This window comes from Neomonachus schauinslandi, chromosome 4, assembly GCF_002201575.2.
Source record: "Neomonachus schauinslandi chromosome 4, ASM220157v2, whole genome shotgun sequence".
NCBI lineage: Eukaryota > Metazoa > Chordata > Mammalia > Carnivora > Phocidae > Neomonachus > Neomonachus schauinslandi.
This window is the reverse complement of record NC_058406.1, coordinates 149,717,642-149,740,223: the sequence shown is the minus strand read 5'-3', so window position 1 is coordinate 149,740,223 and position 22,582 is coordinate 149,717,642. Positions and strand designations below refer to the sequence as shown.

The 22,582-nt window shown below is 43.6% G+C and overlaps 1 protein-coding gene across 3 annotated transcripts in view; it reads right to left on the bottom strand.

Annotated features, from left to right (window-relative positions):
- MATN2 (matrilin 2) overlaps window positions 1-22,582 on the bottom strand; it is a 116,608-nt gene that overhangs the window by 51,817 nt on the left and 42,209 nt on the right. For all 3 annotated transcript variants that reach the window (XM_021688685.1, XM_021688686.1, XM_044914654.1), the window contains exon 4: window positions 11,092-11,214. In XM_021688685.1, the coding sequence (XP_021544360.1) occupies window positions 11,092-11,214 (123 nt within the window). The remainder of the gene's footprint in view (window positions 1-11,091; window positions 11,215-22,582) is intronic.

Sequence of the window (22,582 nt, the reverse complement as noted above, 5' to 3'; positions counted from 1 at the left end):
GAACGGTGGAGGCTGAAAGCAGGATGGCGTGGCACAGGGGTGGGTGGAGGAGACAGAGGAGCAGTGTTCTGGGTGTTCTGGGCTAAAGGTATTCCCCAAAAAGATTATGTTGAAGTCCTCTCCCCGGTACTTGTGAATGTGATCTTATTTGGAAACAGGGTCTTTGCTGATACAATGGAGCGACAATGAGGTCCTATGGGTGGGCCCTAACCCAATATGGCTGGTGTCCTTATAGGGAGAGGAGAATGCCCCGTGAAGACGCGGACACACAGGGAGAACGCCATGTGGGGTCAGCAGCTGGAGTGATGTGGCCACAGGCTGAGGAAACCAAGGCTCGACAGTCACTGCCAGAACCAAGGAAGGCTTCTTCCCTACAAGTTCCAGTGGGAGCACGGCCCCGCCAGCACCTCAGCCCCAGGCTTCTAGCTGCAGAACTAGGAGGCAATACCTTTCTGTTGAGTTAAGTCACCCAGTTTATGGTCTTTTGTGATGGCGGCCCTAGGAAGCTAATGCACCAGGTATAAGTTGAGGTGGGGACCGTGGGGGTCCTGCTGGAATAGAGGTGGGCAGGAGAAAAAGAGAGGGAGGAAGGCTGACTTGGGGGATCTGGCGTGAGGATGGAGTTGCTGTCATCTGATGGGGGAGGCACAGTGAGTTTGTGGGAGAAGATCGAGAGTTCTACTTGGGGCATTTGACAGTTATCAACATTCTCATCCTAACGTAATTGTAAATAGGAAGACAGATAAAATTTGGTGGTAAAAGTAGATCTCAAAATTGAATATTTACAGGGATTACACCCAGGTAAAATAGAGCTCCTAGGCATGCCTAAAGCCTGGAAATTAGAAATGAAAATTCTTGCAGTGTTAAGGTGGTAGAATTATGGATGATTTATTTTTCCTTTTAAAAACATTTCCCTTGGGGCCTGGGTGGCTCAGTCAGGTAAGCATCTGATTCTTGGTTTTGGCTCAGGTTGTGTTCTCAGGGTCGTGAGATCAAGTCCCACATCTAGCCACTCAGTGAAGAGTCTGCTTAAGTTTCTCTTTCTCTCTCCCTCTGCCCCTCCTCCCCTCTTTCCCAAATAAACAAATTAATTAATTTTAAGAAACCATTTCCCTCTGTAACATTTTAGGATACTCCAATATCAAAAGCTTGGAAATAATAAAAAGGAAATGGGATCCACAATTAATACACATGTGTGATTTGAAAACCAAAACCATGCACTGGTTTTGACATTATCACAATGAGTGGGCCGCTGTCTATACCTGAAGTCAGAAACTCAGATTCTCCCTCTCTCTTGAAACTTCCTCTTACACAGCAACGAGTATAATTTCTGAGCCCAGCCAGCTCTGTCCCTCAGAGAGACACCTGAGTATGCTGGCCCCTTATTAGAGTGCGGACTGGTTGCAAGTTTTGCTTAGGCCTAAAATCTAAGCCCTATACTCCAAACTTGCATTTTTCCATAATGCTCTAGAACACTCAGTGTTGGATCAGGCAGTTAATAGAGTTGTACAGAGGAAGCTCTTTTAACTGACCTCCACTTAACCAATGCCTGATCAGTAAATGCTTTTCATTCCCTCTGAAAATATGGGACCTGATGCCCAGAGCATACTATGGGACCTGATGCCCAGAGCCGGGTGGGAGGTGAGGATGAGTGCGCATCAGGAGGCACTGAGGCCAGCAATGACTTTGGTTTTTACTCTGAGTGAGCAGGGAGTCACTGGAAGGTTCTGAACACGGGAATGGAGAACAGACCACAGACAGCAAGTATGACAGTAGTAAACCAGTTAGAAGGCTACAATCATCCCAGTGAGGAACGGTGGAGGCTGAAAGCAGGATGGCGTGGCACAGGGGTGGGTGGGGGAGACAGACTTCTGGAACACCTGTTCTTCTGAACAGCTGTGGCTGGGTTGCATGCTTATAAAGCAGCTGTGGTGGAACACCTGTGCCCCAGAACACCTGTGTACTTTCCCTATCGCCTGACTGCATGCTTATAAAGCATTGGTTCTCAAAACGTGGTGGGGAACCAGCTGCAACAATCATCCCTTGAGAACGTGTTAGTCATGCAAATTCCCGGGCCCCACTATAGACTTAGTGAATCAGAAGCTGGGTGTAGGGCCCAAGAATGTGTGTTTTAACAAGCCCTCCAGATGCTTCTGATGCATGTTAAAATTTGAGGACCACTGCCAAAAAGAGTCAAAATTGGTTTTGTTCCCAAAGCTATATATGCCATTTATGCATGTTATTGTACTTAATTATAAACAGTAAGAAAACCAATTAAATATAGGCATTAAAACAAATTGAGTTTTTTTAAAAAAAACAAAACTAAATTGAAAGCTTTGGAAAGACCTAATTAAAGCAATTTGTTAACCAAAACTGCTGTGGAACCAGACATGGATAAAACATGTAAAAGAGTGGGGAAATTTTCATAAAAATTTACAAGGATTCTGCCCTTAGTCTGCTTTACAGAATTCTTCAAATTCTTGCTCCAATTTCAAGAAACCAAAATTGAAAATCATGGACAGTACATTATGGGTATGATCTATGCCAGAAAAAAAATTTTTAATCATAGATTTAAAAAATAAAATTAGTACTTTTCAAAAGTGTAATTAAAGGTAATTTTTATTAAAATATGTTTAGGTGTTTTAAGTAAAAACGAAAAGGTTAAGATAGGTTTGGATATGTGGTTTTTTTATGATTCCACTCTCTCAAAGACACTTTCCATCAATCGGCCAACCATAGGCCCAAGCTCACGGGGTAAGAAGGTTTCTCCCGGACTTTGATTCTCTTGCTGGTTTTGTTTTTTGTGTGCTCAGCAATCTGGGGAAATGAAGGGGAGAGGAGAGGTTGGCAAGGTGGGATTCAAGCATTCCTGGGCCTCAAGACCCTGGCCTGTAAAACCCCAAGGTGTCCAATCTCCCCTTGACTTGAGGGCCACTCACTGGCTTGCTGCCAGGCTGCTGGGGACAGCAGAGGAGGCCAGGAGTATGACATTAGATGTGGAGGAGCCCACTTCAAGCCTGTGAACCTAAAAGATTTTTAAGACCAAGAGAATTCCAGTCCATTCAACTCTGACACCCTTTGCCACATGCTTTGGGTTCTTTGCATAACTTCCCTGGTTGCAAAACTGTACTTGTGAAAAGAGAGGCCAAGTTTAGGGAGCAGATGTATGGAGGTGCTCCATGTGTGTAACTCAGAGATGCTCCTGTTGTGTTCCAAGTCTTCATCTCCTTCAATAAAATCCTTTCTCAGTTGTTTTGCCTGACATATCTATATGCTCTCCTTTACGAGCAGAAAGGGTAATTCCCTGGCTGTAGGAATTCGGCCCACCAGATCACAAAGTGTTAAAACCTCAGGGTTAGAAGCCGGTCTCACTGCGTTCAGTCTCTGCCTAATAGGTGAAAAATCACCCAGCTGTGTCCAAGGATAAACGATACTTTGGTACAAGGTAATGAAGCTTAAGATCGATGGTCTCTGATTTACAACCTGGTCATAGTCCAAAGTTTTCTCAGCCAGCATCAGTCTGCAAGGGGATGGCATCAGTAGAAATAGGATATTTCAAAGAGAAGCATTTGGATTTTAAAGTTTGCTGATGACAGAGTAAGAAAAACCAAATTCATCATGAGAGAAATGGTAGAAGCAGCTGACTTGCTGAGCATACAGAAGACACACACGTAGAGTCAGAGTCAAAACCTCTGAGAGCACAGTTGGATTTCTACATGCAGGAGTCTGAAACTCAGAGAGTTTCTTATTGATTTTAATAACAATAGGAAGTGTTCTGGGCTGAATGGTCTTCCCCACCCTAAGTTCATATGTTTAAGTCCTAAACCCAGTCAGAATGTGACTGTGTTTGGAGGTAGGACCTTTAAAGAAGTGATTTGATGAGGATGAGGCCATTGGGGTGGACCCTAATCTAGTCTAACTACCATTGGCTAACTTATAAGACGAGGAAATCTGGACACGCACAGAAGCACCAGGGATGTGTGTACGCAGAAGAAAGACCATACGCAGAGGCAGGCCTTCTGCAAGTCAAGGAGAGAAACCTCAGAAGAAACCAACCTGCTGACACCTTGACCTTGGAGTCCTGGCTTCCAGAACTGGGAGGAAATAAAGCTGTAATGTTAAAGCCACTCACTCTGTGGTTTTGCTATGGCCCTAGCAAACCAGTACAGGGAGAAATCTAATACTTAACATCTTTGAATTGGGGGAGGTCATGCTTCAAACATGGGTGGTTAGCTAATGAACTAAAAAGCTGACCTTTCAGTATAAAAATGGATCCTCCCATCCCTTTTCCCCAACTTAATTATCAACCACCCCCTCCTCACTGAAGGTCATTGATAGAGGAGAATCGAGGGGAAAAGCTCTGAAGGAAGCAGTAACGCCATGCTAAATCCCCATGCTATGTGCCGCCATCGTTCTGACTATGGGCCTCAATATGATTTTGTAAATGTAGCATATATCTGACGTGCTATTAAATGCAAGCATTCATAAGAAGACAAAAATTCACAAAGGCTATAGAAATTCAGGGGTGCCTGGGTGGCTCAGTCGGTTAAGCATCTGATTCTCGGATTCAGCTCAGATCATGATCTCAGGGTCGTGAGATCAAGCCCCACATTGGGCTCACGCTCAGCACGGAGTGTGCTTGAGATTCTCTCTCTCCCTGTCCCTCCCTCTCTGCACTTCCCCTCCCTCACACTCAAATAAATTAATTAATTATTTAAATAAAAAGGATATAGGGGGGCGCCTGGGTGGCTCAGTTGGTTAGGCGACTGCCTTCGGCTCAGGTCATGATCCTGGAGTCCCGGGATCGAGTCCCACATCGGGCTCCCTGCTCGGCGGGGAGTCTGCTTCTCCCTCTGACCCTCCTCCCTCTCATGCTCTCTGTCTCTCATTCTCTCTGTCTCAAATAAATAAATAAAAAATCTTTAAAAAAAAAAAAAAAAAAAAAAAGGATATAGAAATTCAGATTCAGCTAATGTTTATCAGTTGCCCATGTATCAGACAATATGATAGTAATATTAGCAAATGCCCTACATATATCAACTCATTGAACCCTCACAACAATCCTTTGAGGTATGTATTATTGTTATCCTCAATTTACAGATAAATTCATTGAAACAGAGAAAGATGAAGAGACTTATAAAATGTGATAACAATAGTATCTACCTCATAGGGTTGTTGCAATTATACATGAAGTATTTCAAACAGGCGTTAGGACTTAGTAATATTCAATAAATGTAGATTAAGTTTTTATCACCCTGCGTCTTTATTCAGATAAAATTGAATTTGGGGGTTAAGAAATACCTTAATGCCATTCACTTGTTCCACAACCATTTATTGAGTAATTACTATACATCAGGCATTGTGTTAAACCCTGGATGGTAAGGACAAGCAAATACTATACATAAGACATCTTAGAAGAAAGGCAGAAAGGAGAAGCCAAGCTTTTAGCAGTGATTACTTCCAGGAAGTGAAACTGAAGAGGAATGGCTTTCAAGTTTTGACCTTATACACATCTATATTCTGACAATTTCTTTAATATGCAAAAATTGATTTTGTAATTTAAAAAGCAATCAAGGGAACAAGGTTTTTTTTTTTTAAATACATGACTGCTTGAGATTGTGATCAATTACTCAGCCTCAGTCAATGTATTGAAACATACTGCATGCAAGTCTGCTCTGTGAAAGATGAAAAGTACTACCATTGGCTTCTGTCCCCAAGGGTTTACAATATGCTTAGGCAGATAAGATGCAAACAGGACCAAAGTTACCCCAAAGACAGAGCAGTTGGTAAACACCAGATGAACAAGTACAGCAGAAAAGTGACCCTTAAAGATAGAGAAAAATAGTCTTTGAAAAATGCAGTGTTGGGTGGAAATTAACACAGCTTTAGAGGCAGCTGATGGATTACAAATAGAGGGAACTCAATTAAAGCAAAAGGAGGACCTAGGTTGGGAATCCACTCTCGATCACCTGAATGTGGAAATAAATTCAGTACTGTCCAGAGTGAAATGAGCAGTTAGGGAAATGGGACTCCAACACTAGAATTTAATGTTCCTCTAACTCAAAAATAGAAACGCTGTCTTGAAAAGTCCTGAGTCTGGCTAAGAATTGAATTTTCATGCAGGTCACGGTCATAATTCTGGGATGAGTCAAAGAGCTAGAACCACAGCTTTGAAGGTGCTGAAACCGAAAACCCACTGCATCCAATCCCCTGTAGCTGGATGTAATGAATTTCTACCACACATCTCTAAATGAATAATTTAGATGTGCTGTCCCCAATGTCTCACCACCTCTCCCTCTCCCTGAAATCTGCCCTCTGTTCCACCCCTCTTGATCATTATCCGTGGGCTTCCGTTCATCTTTGTGTCCTTAATGGCCAGCAGAGTGCCTGGCAGAGAGTTTGGAAATATTTGCTGAGATGAATCAGTGACTCAACTCAATGGCTTTTTCTCTAAGTTCTGTTCCCTTTGGCCTCGCTGGAGCATGACATTAATATTGACCTGGGCTAGAAATTCTCTTTCCCATCATATTCCATGACTTCTGATTCTTTTGCCCACCTCCCCCCACCCCCGTCCCCACCTTAGGCTGTTCCTTCACAGATATTTTTCCCACCCCACTTGTCTCTCCTGCTCCCTACATGTGGCTCAGGCCAGCAAGGCTCAGGCCTTCACTCTCTCCTCACTCCATACTTCGGGATAGCCAGGATGATGATGATGATGATGATATACACTGTAATAATGATAATAATGGCCTTGCATGTATCAGAAACTTGACTCGTTATCTTATTTAATCCTACAACACTTTATGACATAGGTATTATTACTCTACAATATGGATGAGAAAATGGAGGCTCAGAAATTAAATGACCCATGATCAGTGAGCAGCAGAACTGGGATTGGAGCCCAGGTCTTACTGTACTGAAGGTCAAAACAAACACACACACAAATATGCATTTAAAGTGAAAACTAAATGGAAATTAAAATTTAGAAAGGAACACGCTCTGCTGCTTCCTGGCTGCATTGTTGGTTCTAACCTCCCCTCATCGTGGGGTGCTCTTTTCTCCTCCCTCCTGACGCGTCCTTGTCAGGGTCCCACCTCAACTTCAAACTCACCTTCTCTAAAACTACTCATGATATGTCAGTGTCATGGAAGCTCCAACTCAGGAGCGACTTCTGACTTTTCCTCCTCCCCTTTATTTACAGCACCTCTTCATCCCTTACTCCTTCCCTCTCCATCTCTTCAGTTGTCACTCAAACTCTGGCTCTTGTCACCTCTCCTTGAGGACTGCCAGAGTCTCCTAACTGGTCCTTCCATCCCTCACCATCTTCCTTCTAGAATCCATCCTGCAGTTCACCACGAGATTAAGTTTCCTAAAATGAGGCTTTGCATCTGTCACTCCCAATTAGAAACCCTTCAGTGTCTCTCTTCCAGACTCTTCAGCCTGATTTTCAAAGCCCTGAACACTAGGTTTCCAGCTGGTCTCTTCAATTTCATCTTCTACTTCACACCTTCAGGAACTCTCTACTTCAACAGAGTTGGTCTCTTCCACTGTTTAAGCCAGGCTGGCCTTAACTAGGGTGATCCTATAATTTATCAACCCAGAATAGAACCCCTTTGAAAGTGAAAGGGAGGGCTGTTGAGAACTGAGCCAACAGGCATAAACTGGGATCATGCTGGATTAACTGGGATTTATGGTCCCCATATTCTTTATGTTCCCATCTATATACAGGCCATCCAGACCAGTTGCTGAAGGAATGCTTCCAGAGTCCCTAGCAGCCTTTGCTTCTCTAAATTTCCTATTTAAGTCTGACAGCCGGAGTCTCCATCTTTGACAAGCCCCTTCAGACTGCTGTCTTCAGGTTAGATTGCCTGCTTAGCTTTCAGTCCAGCATCCTGTAATGGTTTCCCCCTCACCTACCCGCGCCCAACAGCAAGGCCTGCCTCTCCCAACACAGGCTTTGAACTTTGAGAACGCTGCCCCGTCCATACCATTACTGCCCTTCATGTCTCCCCTTGCCTTGGACACTTGTCCAATGGCTACCCTTCCTTCCTTTCCCAGATTTTCCCCACCCTGGCCATCAGAATGACCCTCTTCTCTGACCTTCTGTAGCCTCTCTTACTTCCACCACTGGCTCTGCCCTCAGCATAGCCCCATCAAGCAGCACTTGACCTTCTGGAGATGTGCTCAATCTCCCTAACCAAGGCAACTGGCAACAAAGGTCCACCACCGCTTAATCATCTCACTCCTGGCCTCCAACAGGTCAGGTGCTTGGTTGAGGATGATGATGACAGGAACATGATGGATGAGGCCTGGGTCACACAGTCTCTCCCATTTTCCCATTCTTCTGCCTCGACAACCCCTCTGAGGAAAGGCAGACATTCTTGCATGCTGATAGCAGCAGCAAGAGAAATGCCCATCTTTTTTTTATTTTTTAAGGTTTTATTTTTTTATTCATGATAGACAGAGAGAGAGAGGCAGAGGCAGAGGCAGAGGGAGAAGCAGGCTCCCCAAGGAGCAGGGAGCCCGATGTGGGACTCGATCCCAGGACCCTGGGATCATGACCTGAGCCGAAGGCCGACACTTAACGACTGAGCCACCCAGGTGCCCCAAGAAAAGCCCATCTTTAGTGAACACAGCCCACAACAGCTCCCTGGCAAGCGTAGCTTCTATCCTCATGCTTGTTGCTCTTCAACAAATGTCAAACCCCAAAAGTTACAGCAAAACCCTTAGAGACACCAAGGTTCTCTACCACACAGGGATGATAAGGCAATTATTTGGCAACACTCAGAAAACTGGGTTCCTCACCACCCTCTAGTTTCCCAAGGCCCAGGGCAGGCCTCCTGCCCCAGCCACAGCCCCTACTGCCCCTGCCCCATCTACTCCTTGTTGCCTACACAAGCTCTGGACCCTCCCTGGTCCTTCCCTCACCCAATTAACCAGACACCCTCACCCTTTTTCCTGAAGCTTATCCACTGGCCTTATTCCCAATGTCCCAATTTCCGTCTGACCCAACAGCACCCGAAGTTTCTACCCACTGAACTACTGGTAAGGGAAAAAATATAGGTTAGACAAAATAAATAGTATGACCTCATTTTGTTCAACATTAACAAAATGTTTCGAGTTAGATATTTTTATAAGTTTTTAAAAAGATTTTATTTATTTATTTATTTAGACAGGTGCATGAGTGGGGGGAGGGGCAGAGAGAGAGAGAGACAGAGAATCTCAAGCAGACTCTGCACTGAGGGGCTCGATCTCATAACCCTGAGATCATGACTTGAGCCAAAATCAAGAGTCAGACGTTTAACCGACTGAGCTGCCCAGGAGCCCCTTGAATTAGATGTGTGTATGGGGAAAAGTCTGGCAGAAAATACAACAAACTATTAATAGTGATTTGTCTCATCTGCTTAATCCTTTTTTTTCTCTTTTTTTTAAAGAGTTAGGCATGTTTATTTATTTATTTTTATTTTTTTAAGATTTATTTGAGAGAGGGAGAATGAGAGAGAGAGAGCACATGAGAGGGGGGAGGGTCAGAGGGAGAAGCAGACTCCCCGCTGAGCAAGGAGCCCGATGTGGGACTCGATCCCGGGACTCCAGGATCATGACCTGAGCCGAAGGCAGTCGCTTAACCAACTGAGCCACCCAGGCGCCCAGCTTAATCCTTTTTTTAATTTAAATTCTATTAGTCAACACGTAGTGCATCATTAGTTTCAGACGTAGTGTTCAACAATTCATCAGTTGCATAAATCACCCAGTGCTCATCTGTTTAATCCTTATCCTCAATGAAAGCATATTACTTGTATAATAAAAATGAATGAAGCATGTTGGCTTTTTCTTGCCCGTGCTGGTGGATGTGGTAACTTGCTACCTATCACTGTCACCACCAGCAGATGAAGAAAAAAATAAATAAAACCTCTAAGGCTTAGGAGACCAATTCCACTTGTGGACATCTGATGAGGGCAGTTTTCATTCCATCATGTGTAGAAACAAACAAACAAAGCCCCTTGATTCTCACCTGCGAAGAAGATGCTACCTATACTTTTGTTTTGTTGCTGTTTCCTTCCACTTCCTTATCTAAGAATCAAAGTGTGCTGGAAAATGTAAGTTCTGTGTGCAATATAATAAGCATTCACTGTGGGAAGCAAGACAGAACAGGACATAACAACGTATCCCCCAGAAAACAATAGGATATGGGAGAGAAAATGCAGGATTTAGAATCAGTAGCTTCTGGCTCTGATGTCAGTTGAGTCCTTTCCCTTCCTTTGCCTCCAGATTTTTTTGCCTTAGAAGTACTGAGTTCAGTTAATCGAACACCTACTGCTTGCCACGCACTGTTTGTTGGAGGAAGGATGAATAAGACCGTGTGAGTTTAAGGTGCTTTGCAGACACACAGGGAGGTGGCATGGGGGACCTGCTGGTGTGCTCTCCAGGTGCTGGGGAGAACCATTATCCTTCACTGAAGAAATCAGATGCCACCCCCACCTCCCCTACCTCCCACCAGGTCACAGAAGGGGGAGTTGCCCAAGTGGGTGCCTGAAATTCCAAGCACTGCCCTTACAACTTCTTCCCTGGGCTTGCATTTGAGGCAACGGTCCCTTTCCTCTGACAATGGTGTCTTCTTGCAGACAGCTGGGCTCTCATCCCTGGTGGTCACTCGGGGCCCATCGCTAGCAGATCCATACTTAGCAGGAAGGCGGCCTCCATCTTTGAGGTGCCACTCAGCAACCTCGCCCACCAGCAAGGGAATCTCAGGAACAGCACATGAGCTATACCGCAGTCAGGCCATCCCAAACTGCCTCCGCATTTGACGAAAATCCGCCCAGTCCTTTTCAAGGGATGCAGTATATAAAGGGACAATCATGTTTACATAGACGATCAGAAATCTGCCTTTTGCTGAGGACCTTGAATGAGGACACGCTAGCCTCAGCCATCAACGAAGTCTTCAGAGTTCAAATTCTGACCAACAACTAGACCAGGCAACGGAGCACTTTGTTGAAACTCAGAGGAGAGCAGCTGGATCCGTGGGAGGCCCCCCCCCCCCAACACTCTGCTCAACTTGCCCTTCCCCATTAAACCAGGGAGGGGAGTACTCACCCACACATCTTTTCCCGTCCTCGGCCAGTGTGAAGTCGCTGTAGCACTGGCAGACAAAGGAGCCCAGAACATTCACACAGAGCTGCTCACAGCCGTGGTCCTCCGCCGCACACAGATCCTGGACTGGGGCAGAGTTGTGCCATTAGAACCCAGCTCTGAGGGAGATGACCCTCAGCACACGGCCAGGCAACAAGCACTTGTTAAAATCCCTTTTAACATATTGAATAACTGTAATCCTACCATCCAGAGGCAACCGCTGTTGACATTTTGATGCATTTCTTTGTATAAAGAAAAACATAGCTTTCGAAGTTGGAATTATTCACCTCTAGGAAATGCATTGACTAATCTCAAATTAGCATCAGTTTTGTATTTTTCTCAGGTTCGTGAAAGTGCTCTGAAACATTCTGATGGCTCCCGCATGTTATCACGAGCAAGCATTTGCACTTGTCTGCATCGAGTACCGTTCCTGTTCCTCAAGAACGAAGATGCTCTGTAATCCCAGTCTGGCACAGTCAGGGACATTTTGCAGAGGGGAAGCTGAGAGAGCACCGTGAGAAGACCTGCTACTTCACCCAAAACACGGCAGGTCCCAATTCTGCATCTGTCCCTTTGGAAGATATTTCTCCTCATTCCATTTGTCTACCAGGTCGGTCTTTAGAAATCCTCCTTAAGCTCTATTTCTTCATGCCAGTAACAAATGAGGAAAATGTGAAGCCAAAGGAGGTTAGGTAGAGGTAAGAAAGATTACTAGGGAGAACTGGATATATGGTTCTTAGCGGGCCTCTCTGAGTCACGTATTTATTATACGCTGAGCCCTGGCTCTTCACGCAAATGCAATGTGAAAATGAACTCACAGAATACATTCACCGCAAGGGAACTAAAAATATATCAGAGGGTGAAAAGGTTAAAGGCATTTTCAATCCATCACTGACTCAGTCTCTCCTTTGCAAGAAACAGGCTGACGTGATGACATTATTTCTCAGCAAGGAAAATGGCTTGGTTTCATAACGAGCTCTTCCAGTGACTTTACCATTAAAGTTAGAGAAAACCAAAGAGCATTAAAGTGATCAAATATATGAAAAAGAGCTTCCACTGGTTAAAAGTTATCACTATGAAAGCTATGATAAAAACTCAATTAACTGGAAAGCTTGATTGATCCCTGAATCCAATGGCTACACTTTAATGTAATCTCCGGTGTCATTGAGTTTTATTGTTTACTATGCTTTTAGATAAATACAAAATATTAAATTGATGAAAAGATAAAAGCTGGTTAATTCATCACCTCTATTAAATGCACTAAATAATTTTTAAAAATAAAATCTGCACCATTACATTAAAAAATGTTTATGTCTAAGATCGTACAAACAGGGACTCTGGCTTTCAAGTGCTAAAAGCTGTATTTTCACTCCCAAATCAATAAAGTAGATGAAGAAAATTATAGATGCAAATTCTTCTATCTCTTACCAGTATATTTATTATCTTAGATTTCCAAGTGGGAACTCCAACTGAGATTTCCAGTGGATTTAGATGGAAGAAAAACACCAATAACCAGAAAAAACTTCAGCTCATGTAAAAATCATAGTGAATAATTAGTGATAAAACCTACAGTTACAAGCCTGAGCCAGAGATCTAAGAAAAATCTGAATCATAGGATACTCTTCATTTACTCAATAAATGAAGTACCTCCTTTGCCCCAGGTACTGGGGATACAGGGATGAACCAAAGAGACAAAAGGGTTCCTGCCATCACCCAGCTTGTATTCTAAGGGTTAGTAATGTGAAGCTCTAGGAAGAGCATTTCTGATTGAAATGCTTGGCTACCCATTAGAACCATCTGCGGACCTTTTGAACACCCTGATGCCCAGGGCGCCCCCCTCCTTAAATCAAACAGGCTGGGGGTGGAATGCAGGCGGCAGTGTTTGTTAAAAGCTCCCCAGAGAACTGCAGTGTTGAGAGTCGTTGAACTGGATAAAAAGCCCTTGCGATCATCCAAGGGGAAGGTGCCCAGGCCCAGGAGTCAGTCTCCCCCTTTATTAATGGAGACTGCCAGGCTCGGTTTCCTCTTTTAAACAAACCTCAGAATGACTGCTCTCCTCAATTCCCTCTCCAAGTGGCTGAGCGAATTGCAGACACTACGTGAGGGTGCAGAGCGTGGTAGGACCAGGAGGCTTATCGCTCGCATTCCAGAAGGCCGGCCCCACAAACAGCAAGCGTGCCAGCTGGTGTCGTGTGTGTTGTAGTTTCATACTGTTTTTATAACGTCGGGGATTTATGGCCACTAGGATCTGCACTGTCCCAAGGGAAACCATGGAGGGATTAACTTAATTAAACAAAGACTAGGGAATAAATACAGACTAGGTCCTGACAAAACAATGTTGTTTTTCCGGCAGTGGTCACTTCCATTTGAAACAAATGCACATATTTTGGGATGATTCCTTATGCTTTTGAAAAACAGTGCTTGTTTTTCTCACAGCCCAGGAGGGTTTCACTGAAGGGTAATAAAACTATGGGGGATGGGAGAAGCACCGAATTCCGGGTTCCCATTATCCTTCCAAGCCTCCTCTACCTGGTGACCCCCACTCATGGCTCATGACTTCCGTCAAATGGCACCCCTTCCAGGAAGACCTCTCCAGGTTGGCTGGGCTCAGAGGCTCCTTCCTCTGGGCTCCACTCTAGCACTCACACATTTATCCGGTGGTACTGGAAAGACCTGATCATGTCTGTCTGCCCCCCTGGAATGTGGGCTGATCTTACTCAGTGATTTCCCGGAGCCTAGCACACTGTCCTCGCGCATGTAGTTGGTGCTTCATAAGTGTTCATCTGCTGAAGGTACAGTGACAAAGGCCCATCCTCCTTGTCTCCCAATAGGGATGTTCCTAGACTCCTAAAAATACTCTCCTCCAGCAGAAATGGGATCCTGGCAGGATGAGTGTGATGGGAACAAAATTCTTCCTGAGTCTCTGTACCTCTCCAGGAGTGTTCCCATACCAGCAGAGGGCTCAGAGTTCCGTGACGTCTGGGAGCCAGCCCCTAGCTGCAGACACTGGTATTGTCACGACAGCTAATGGGCTGGCTGTCTTGCTGTTTCTTCCACATCTGGTACCTAGCACAGTGCCTGGCACGTTGTAGGTGCTCAGTAAGGACTTAGCAATGAGAGAATGAACCCACGTCCATGCTGCACAAACATGGGGTTGTCAGGTAGTTCTCCCTCATCAATCTTATCTCGGTTGGGAACTCTGAGAGGGACAGTATCAGTCTTGGTGTTCCTCGGGATACCTGCACAATAGCATGCATCTCACACAGCAGGTGTGCAGTGGACATCTGCTGGTTGGACTTGACCGCCACCAGCCTGGAGTACTCAGCCGGCTCTTATTTGACTGCTCTCTGTGAGAGGCCATGTTCCCCCTCACCGTTTGCCTTACCACAACCGTAACTGAACACTTCATTTGCAACGATCACTGAGTGTCTATTTTCCCTCCCGTAGGAGGGCAGGGCTTGTTTTGCTCAGCACTCCAGCTCAAATATCCAGCACGATGTGGGGCATATGGTCAATTTTTAAAAATATATTTGAATGACCGAATTCATTCATTCATCCATTTGTCAAACAAAGTACTGGGAAAACAACAGTGAATAAAATAAATTTTTAAAAAATCTATCAATTGATGTCTGGCCCCATGGAGCTGATACTCAAGTGGAGAGCCAGAGGTGTGTGGGGGCCAGCTCCCACTGACCCACATGACAGACTGTGCAATCTCTGCCCTACCCCGCATTCAGCAAGGCCAGGTGGGTGGCGTGAAATCGGCCATGCTGAAGTATTTATACCACAGGGATCCGCAAACCTTACAAGTCAGGGCTTTCCCCCCCTGGAGATCTGGTTGTTAAACATTTACCAGCACACCACTGACAGGGGCCAGACATAGGTTATGTTAGATGTTTTGGGGTTTTTTTTTTTAAGATTTTATTTATTTATTTGACACACAGAGAGAGAGAGCACAAGTAGGGGGAGCAGCAGAGGGAGAGGGAGAAGCAGATTCCCCGCTGAGCAGAGAGCCCAGTGTGGGACTCCATCGCAGGACCCTGAGATCATGACCCGAGCCGAAGGCAGACGCTTCACTGCCTGAGCCACCCAGGCGGTTAGATCTTATGAGTTAGATCTTACAAGTGCTGCAGAACAAAATTAGCAGGAAAAGGGAGTTGGGACTGTGGAAGGAAGGGAGCTTCTGTTTTATACGCTATGGTCAGCAGGTGGTCTCGCTAAAAAGATTCTTTTATACAAAGACTTGAGGGAGGTAATGTGAAACAGTAAGGACCAAGGGAATAGAACCTTGGAGAAAGGAGATAAAGGGCAGTTATGTGTCTTTAGACAGGTGGGAGTGAGACCATCAGAGTGAAAAGAAGATCGTCGTTGGAGCCAGACCTGGCTTCGGCTAGCTGACTTGCATGACCTCACATAAGTGATTTCTATGAGATCTGATTTTCCTAGAAGTTGAATATTTAAGTGGAGAAACCACTGCAGGGCTAATTGAGATAAGGAGACGAGGAAAGCTCCTGAAAGACAGTAGGTACTCAGCAAATGCTAGCCTCCTTCTTCCTTAGACTGGGGTAAAGAAAGTTCTTGGAGGTACAGGCCCAGTTCAGCATGGAGGAGAGGTGGGCCCCAACCGAGTGGTGCCTACGTCACAATTACAATATAGTGTCACTTTATGGATGCCTGTGAAAACTCCACACGCAGACATAGATTCAGATTTCTTTAAATAACGTCAACGTATCCTTGACTAAGTTTTGGTTTGTGAATTCTCTGCTGCATTGATCTGATACAGCAAAGTAGACAATTTTGAATCTTATAACAAAAGATCTCACCAAACTCAAGCAATGCCTTGCCAGAAGGCAATCATTAGCACAGGGCTGACAGCAGAATTTACTTGTTTTTCGTTTCTTGTGAATTACAGGGAGGGGTGTTAACTGCAGCTGCTCAGTTTGCCCAGGTGAGAGAAATCAGTGAGGATTTGCTAACTCAGAGCCCCAGAGTTGTGCTCAAATCCATCCCCAGTGTTTGCCCCGAAGCTCGCATGCATTCTAGATTTAAGTGCCTTCCTTCATTTATGATCTCGAAACCCTGACGCCGCGCCTCAGCCGGAGAACTTGGAAAAGCTCCATCTGGTTCCACTGAATGAGGAGCACGGCACAAAGCCTGGGGCTGCTGTGGCTGACGTCATGCCAGGCAAAATCAAAGGGTTTTTACTGGCTTTTCAGAGTTTTAGACAAGCCATACTGCCTGCTGTTCCCACCAAGGACAGTTTAATCTGTCCTTTGGAGTTAAAGCAAAATGAACACCTTTAAAGACACGCTCCACTTTTTTTAAACGGCTCCTGCTGTTATTTAGCCTGAGATGTAGAAATCAGAAATTATCCATCCCAGCAAGGGTGAAGAGAAATGTATTATTAGGGCTGTGATTTCACTCAAGTGGGGAACAATGGGGTTTCCGCCTGCACCAATGTGAAAGCCCTTGCAGAGTCAGGCCTCCACAAACCCAAGCCTGCGTTTTGGGGACCATCCCCCTTCCTTCATGGTGCCTGAAAGCACTAATCTTATTTTGGCAGCTGCAGTTTGGACTTAAGGACTCTTGACAGTAAATGTGAGTCATCAGCCTTGTGCTTCTAACGCTGGAAGAAACAAAACAAACCCAATGTCACCGAGAAAAACAAACCTGTCCTTTCGGGCAAAGCCCAGCTGTGCCTGGAATCCTTCTCTCCCCAGCTGTTGAATTCATTTCCAATCAATTCTCCTAGTCACTCACAAGATTTTTGTTCTGAGAAGGGAAAAGAAAGGGGGAAGTCTCCCCCCACCACCTCCCCGTAAATCCTTAAAACATAAGTAAATCTGACCAAATGAGGGTCATTGAAACAAGCATGCGCAAATAATGCCCTATTCTTGCAGCACACTTTGCAATTTCCAAACGGCTGGCCATCATCACGTTCTTAATATAAACTCCCTACTGAGGGGAGTCTCTCAAGGAGAGATCTAACTTAAAAGGCCTCGGTCAGTGGTTTTCAAGCTTGAGCTTACATCAGAAAACCCTGGAGGGCTTGTTAAAACACACATTCCTAGGTCACACCGCAGAGTTCCTGATTCGGGATCCCTAGGGTCCCACCTGGGAGTTTGCGTTTCCAACCAGCTCCCCTGCAAAGCTGAGGCTGCTTGTCTGGGTGCTTGTGAAACCAGGAACGCAGAGAAGAAGCTGCACGAGCCTCAAAATCACTTTCCCCACCGACAGGGCGACGGGTGGTGATTCTTTCACATCGCACTTCTCCACTCACACGCCAGCAGGTCCGTTCTCCCATGAGAACGCCACTCAGCCAGGATTCCTTTCTTTTCCTTTCTTCTTTTTTTAAAAAAAAACAACAACCGTGTAGCCTGGCCGAACCAGAGGGTGAGCAGGCTGCACGTCACCATCTCCACATTCCGGGGCCCAGCAGCCGGGGTGGAGAGGAAGCTCCGTGACCACACTTACTCTGCTCAGCAGCCTCCACTTCTGCTCACAGCCGTCCTGGCGCACCTGGGGCCATGCTGTTGTTTGACCAGCTGCAGGCCTGCGGGTGCAGCCTGCTCGCCCTTCCACTCTTGCTCCTTGCTCTCATCGTGGGCAGCCCCAAAGCTCCGACCCTGACCTTCCCTTTCCACACTCCCTCTCTCCCTCCAAGATTTTATCCATTTTTCAGGGTCAATTACTACCACCAAGCATATCCAGCCTGGGATTTTCCTTGAACTCTAATGCCTCATCTCCAGCTGCATCCAACCACTTGGGTGGGCTCCTTCTCACACTCATTAGTTTTGCCTCAAAACCGGGCTTCCTTTCTGAAGCTAGCTGTCATTTTAAAACCTGCTACCATCCCCCACCCCCATCTCCCAGCTTATTTCATAAACTCCTTACCGGCATGCAGTTTATTGCTGTGGTCTCCTAATTAATTTTGTAGGCATAAAAAAGCATGTACTGAACTGACTGAGCTGATCAGAACTGTAAACTGATTGCATCTTCGGCTCCATAGGAGCAGAGCATAAGGGAAACCAAGATCTGAGTGTTTCTTGGGTCTCAAGCATATAAGAGAAACACTCATTTTTCTCCTACCGCCCTGTAAGAGTGCCTAGAGAGAACCAGTAAGTGTTGGAAGAATGAGTGAATGGATGGATGGTACTTCTCCACCCATTGTCCACCAGTTTGAATCCCACGTATATATTACTGCTAAAGTCAATTTACTAAAATGTAGTTTTACTTTTGACACCCTGTGTCCAGCCGCCCCCCGCCCTGCCCACCAAAGATCCCTGCTGGGACTCAGCTTGAGAATCAAATAGCTCCATAATTTGTTCCAGCTTATATTCCTTCCCTCAGCCCCCACTAATGCCCCAAACAAACTGTTCCAGACAAGCAGTCTGGCCTAGTTAGCACCCTCAAAGACAACAAGCCCTGTGATTCTCTTCGACTTGTTAGAAAAACCCCCTCCTCCACAATGCCGTCCCTGATTGTTCCATGACTCTTTCTTCAATCTCTTATCTTGCAGCCTTTGTCTCAGTACTACTTACCTTCCAAAACCACCTTATTCTGACTTTCTCTCTCTCTATATATATATATTAGCTTTATTGAGTTGCAAATGGCATACAATAAACTGCACATATTTAAAGAATGCAATTTGATAAATTTGGCATGTCGACATACCACCCCCTATCATCCCCAAACTCCCAAAGTTTCCTCACACCCCATGGTAATCCCTCTGCCTGCTTCCCTGCCACCGCCCTCCCCCCATCCCCAGACAACCATGAATCTGCTCTCTGTCACATAGATTAGTTGTCATTTTCTAAAATTTTCTATAAATGGAATCATACTCTATGTACTCTTGTTTGTCTTATTTCATCCAACATGGTTATTTTGAAATTCATCTAGCTTGCTGCTTGTGTCAATAGTTCAATCTCAAAAAAAAAATTCATTCTTTTCATTGCCTCGTAGTAGTACATTGTATGCATATATCACAATTTGTTATCCATTTACCTATTGATAGACACTTGGGTTGTTTCCAGTTTGGAACTCTTACAAGTAAAGCTGCAGTGAACATTTGTGTTCAAATCTTTCTTTGGACATAGGGGCGTGTAGGTGGCTCTGTCGGTTAAGCATCTGGTTTCGGCTCAGGTCATGATCTCTGGGTTGTGACATGGAGCCCCGCCTCGGGGCTCAGGACTCTGCCTGAGATTCTCTCTCCCTCTCTCTCTGCTCCTTCCCCTGCTCGCATGCTTCCTCTCTCTTTCAAATATGAAAATAAATTAAATCTTTAAAAAAAAATCTTTGTTTGGACATAAACTTTACTTTCTTTGGTGTAAATACCTAAATACATTGAATGGCTGGGTCATATGGTAGGTACATATTTAACTTTGTAGAAAACTGCTAATCTGTTTTCCAAAGGGGGTGAACCATTTTACATTCCTGCCAGGAACAATGATAGTACCTGTTGCCAACTTTGCCAACATGTATTATGGTCAATATTTTAAATTTTATCTAATCCAGTAGAGGTATGGTGGTATCTCATTGTGGTTTTAATTTGTATTTCTCTAGTGACTAATAATGTTGAACATCTCTTCACAGGCTCCTTTGCCATCCATATATCTTCTCTGGCTTAGTGTCTGTTCAAATTTTTTGCCCATTTTGCCTGGGTTGTTTATTTTCCTATTATTGAGTTCTAAGAATTCTTTATATATTCTAAGGTCCTTTGCTGGATATATGTTTTGCAAATATTTTATCCCAGGCTATGGCTCACCTTTTCATTTTGGTAGTAGTGTATTTTGAAGTGCAAATGTTTTGATTTTTTAAAAGATTTTATTTATTTATTTTAGAGAGAGAAAACACGAGCACAGGGAGAGGCAAAAGGGGAGGAAGAGGGACAAGCGGACTCCACACTGAGCACGCAGCCAATGTGGGGGGCTCGATTCCCCAACCTCCAAGATCAGGACCCGAGCAGAAATCAAGATTCGGACACTCAGCCAATTGAGCCACCCAGGCGTCCCCAAATGTTCTAATTTTTATGAAGTTCAATTTATTGAGTGTTTTCTTTTGTGTTCTGTATCCTATTTTTAAAAAATTCTTGCCAAACGCAGGGTCATCAAAAAATTTTTCCTACATTTTCACATACACATTTAATTGTTTCCACTCTTACATTTAGATTTAAAATTAGTTTTGAATTCATTTTTGCATATGGTATGAAGTGAGGGTCAAGGTCCATTTTTTTGCACATGGCAACCCAATTGTTGTAGCACCATTTATTGATGACATTATTCTTTCCTCACGAATTGCTTTGGCACTTTTCTAAAAAATCAGTTTACCATATGTGCATGGGTCTATTCCTAGACTATATTCTGGTCCATTGATGTCCACCAATACACACTGTTTTGATTGTTATTGCTTTATAATTAGTCTTGAAATCAGATAATCTAAACCCCCCAGCTTTATTTTTTTTGGAGTTTTCATTAATCTCATTATTTGCAGATTCCATATTTGCACATTCACCTACTTTCTAAAATTTACTTGTAACCCAAATCAATATTTGCAGTATTTTCATGGCCATTTGTGGATGTGTACAGAATGGTGAAAATTTTCAGTTACCTCATGCACACATTCCCAGTTAAGGTAAAAAAAAAAAGGCAATGCTTTGCCTTCTTGTTTTAGCTCTCATACTACAAACAAGCATCCTTTTTGCATTCTATTTAGTGCCTTTTTTTTTGCTTTTTGTGCTTTTTGTTGGGTGATTTCACTGTTTAAAAGGACCCTCAAGAGTACTGTGAAATGCTGTCTAGTGTTCCTAAATGCAAGAAGGCTGTGATGTGCCTCATGAAGAATAGATGTATATTAGATGATCTTCATTCAGGCATGAGTAATAGTGCTGTTGGCTGTGAGTTCAATATTAACCAATCAACAATATTTACTCAATAATGTGTCTTTAAATAGGAACACACATAAAACAAGGCTATGTACTCATTGACGATGTGGCCAGAAGCTCACAAGAATCTAACCCTGTATTTCTTCTAGGAACAATGATCTAATAATTGCAGTTCAATGTTCACAGAGGCTTACAACCATCATGAATAATGAGAATCGACTGTATTTGACTATTGTAGTTTTTTTGCATTTTCATATATATATTTTGGAATCAGATTGTCAGTTTCTACCTAAAAACATCTGCTAGGATTTTGATAAGGACTGCTTTGAATCTATAGATCAATTTGGAAAGAATTAACATCTTCGCCATATTAAGTCTTCCATTCCATGATATGGTATATCTCTCCATTTATTTAGGTCTTCTTTAACTTGTTGCAGAAATCTTTTGTACTTTTCAGTGTACAGATCATGCACACTTTTGTCAACTTTATCCCTAAATTACATATTTCCAATGCTATTATAAATGGTATTTCAATTTCTTTTTCTTCTCTTTTCTTTTTTTAAAGTAGCCTCTTCACCCAGTATGGAGCCCAATGCAGGGCTTTGACTCACAACCCTGAGATGAAGACCTGAGCTAAGATCAAGAGTCAGACGCTTAACCGAGCCACCCAGGCACCCCTGGTATTTCAATTTCTGATTTTTGTTGCCAGTATGTAAAAATACAATCAAATAATTTTGTATATTGACTTTGTGTCTTATAAACTTGCTAAATTCATTTATTAATTTTTAGTAGCTTTTCAAAGATTCTCACCAGCTCTCTACAGAAGCAATCACATAGTCTGTGAATAAAGACAATTTCACTTCTTTCTTTCCAATCTGTATGACTTTCTAATTTTTTTTTATTTTATTATTTTATCAGTTAGAACCTCCAGTACAATGCTGAGAAGTGGTGAGAATGAACATACTGTCTCGTTCCTTCTCTTAGGAGGAAAGCATTTATCTTTCACTCTTGAGTATGATGTTAACCGTAGGTTTTTTCATAGATACCTTTAATCAGGTTGAGAAATTTCCCTTTTATTGCTAGTTTGCTGAGAGTTTTTATCATGAATGAATGTTGGGTATTGTTCAATACCTTTTCTGCATCTATGAAATGATTATATAGTTTTTCATTTTTTAATCTGTTAATGTGGTGAATTATGTTAAAGCAAACTTGCATCCTTGGGATAAACCTCATTTGGTCTTGATTAGAGTATATAAATATGGATTCTATTTGGTAGGTTTTTAAGAATTGTTGCATCTAAATTCATCAAGAGGGATGTTGGTTATAATTTTCTTTTCTCTCTTTAACAATATGACTGTTTTTTCTGGATCATGCCCCTTGATTAAACTGTAAAATAAAAGCTACTAAATCATTTCTGTAGCTTGGAAAAAATAATGTCAGGAACATATCTGGAGAATGAAAGCAATAAAATGCATTTGGTATGGTTCTTGAGAAAGAGAAAAAATGAGAAAGCTAGATAAGAAAGTTTACAATTTTTTGCCAAGTGAAATTTTCTAAATGTTGTGCTTTCAATAT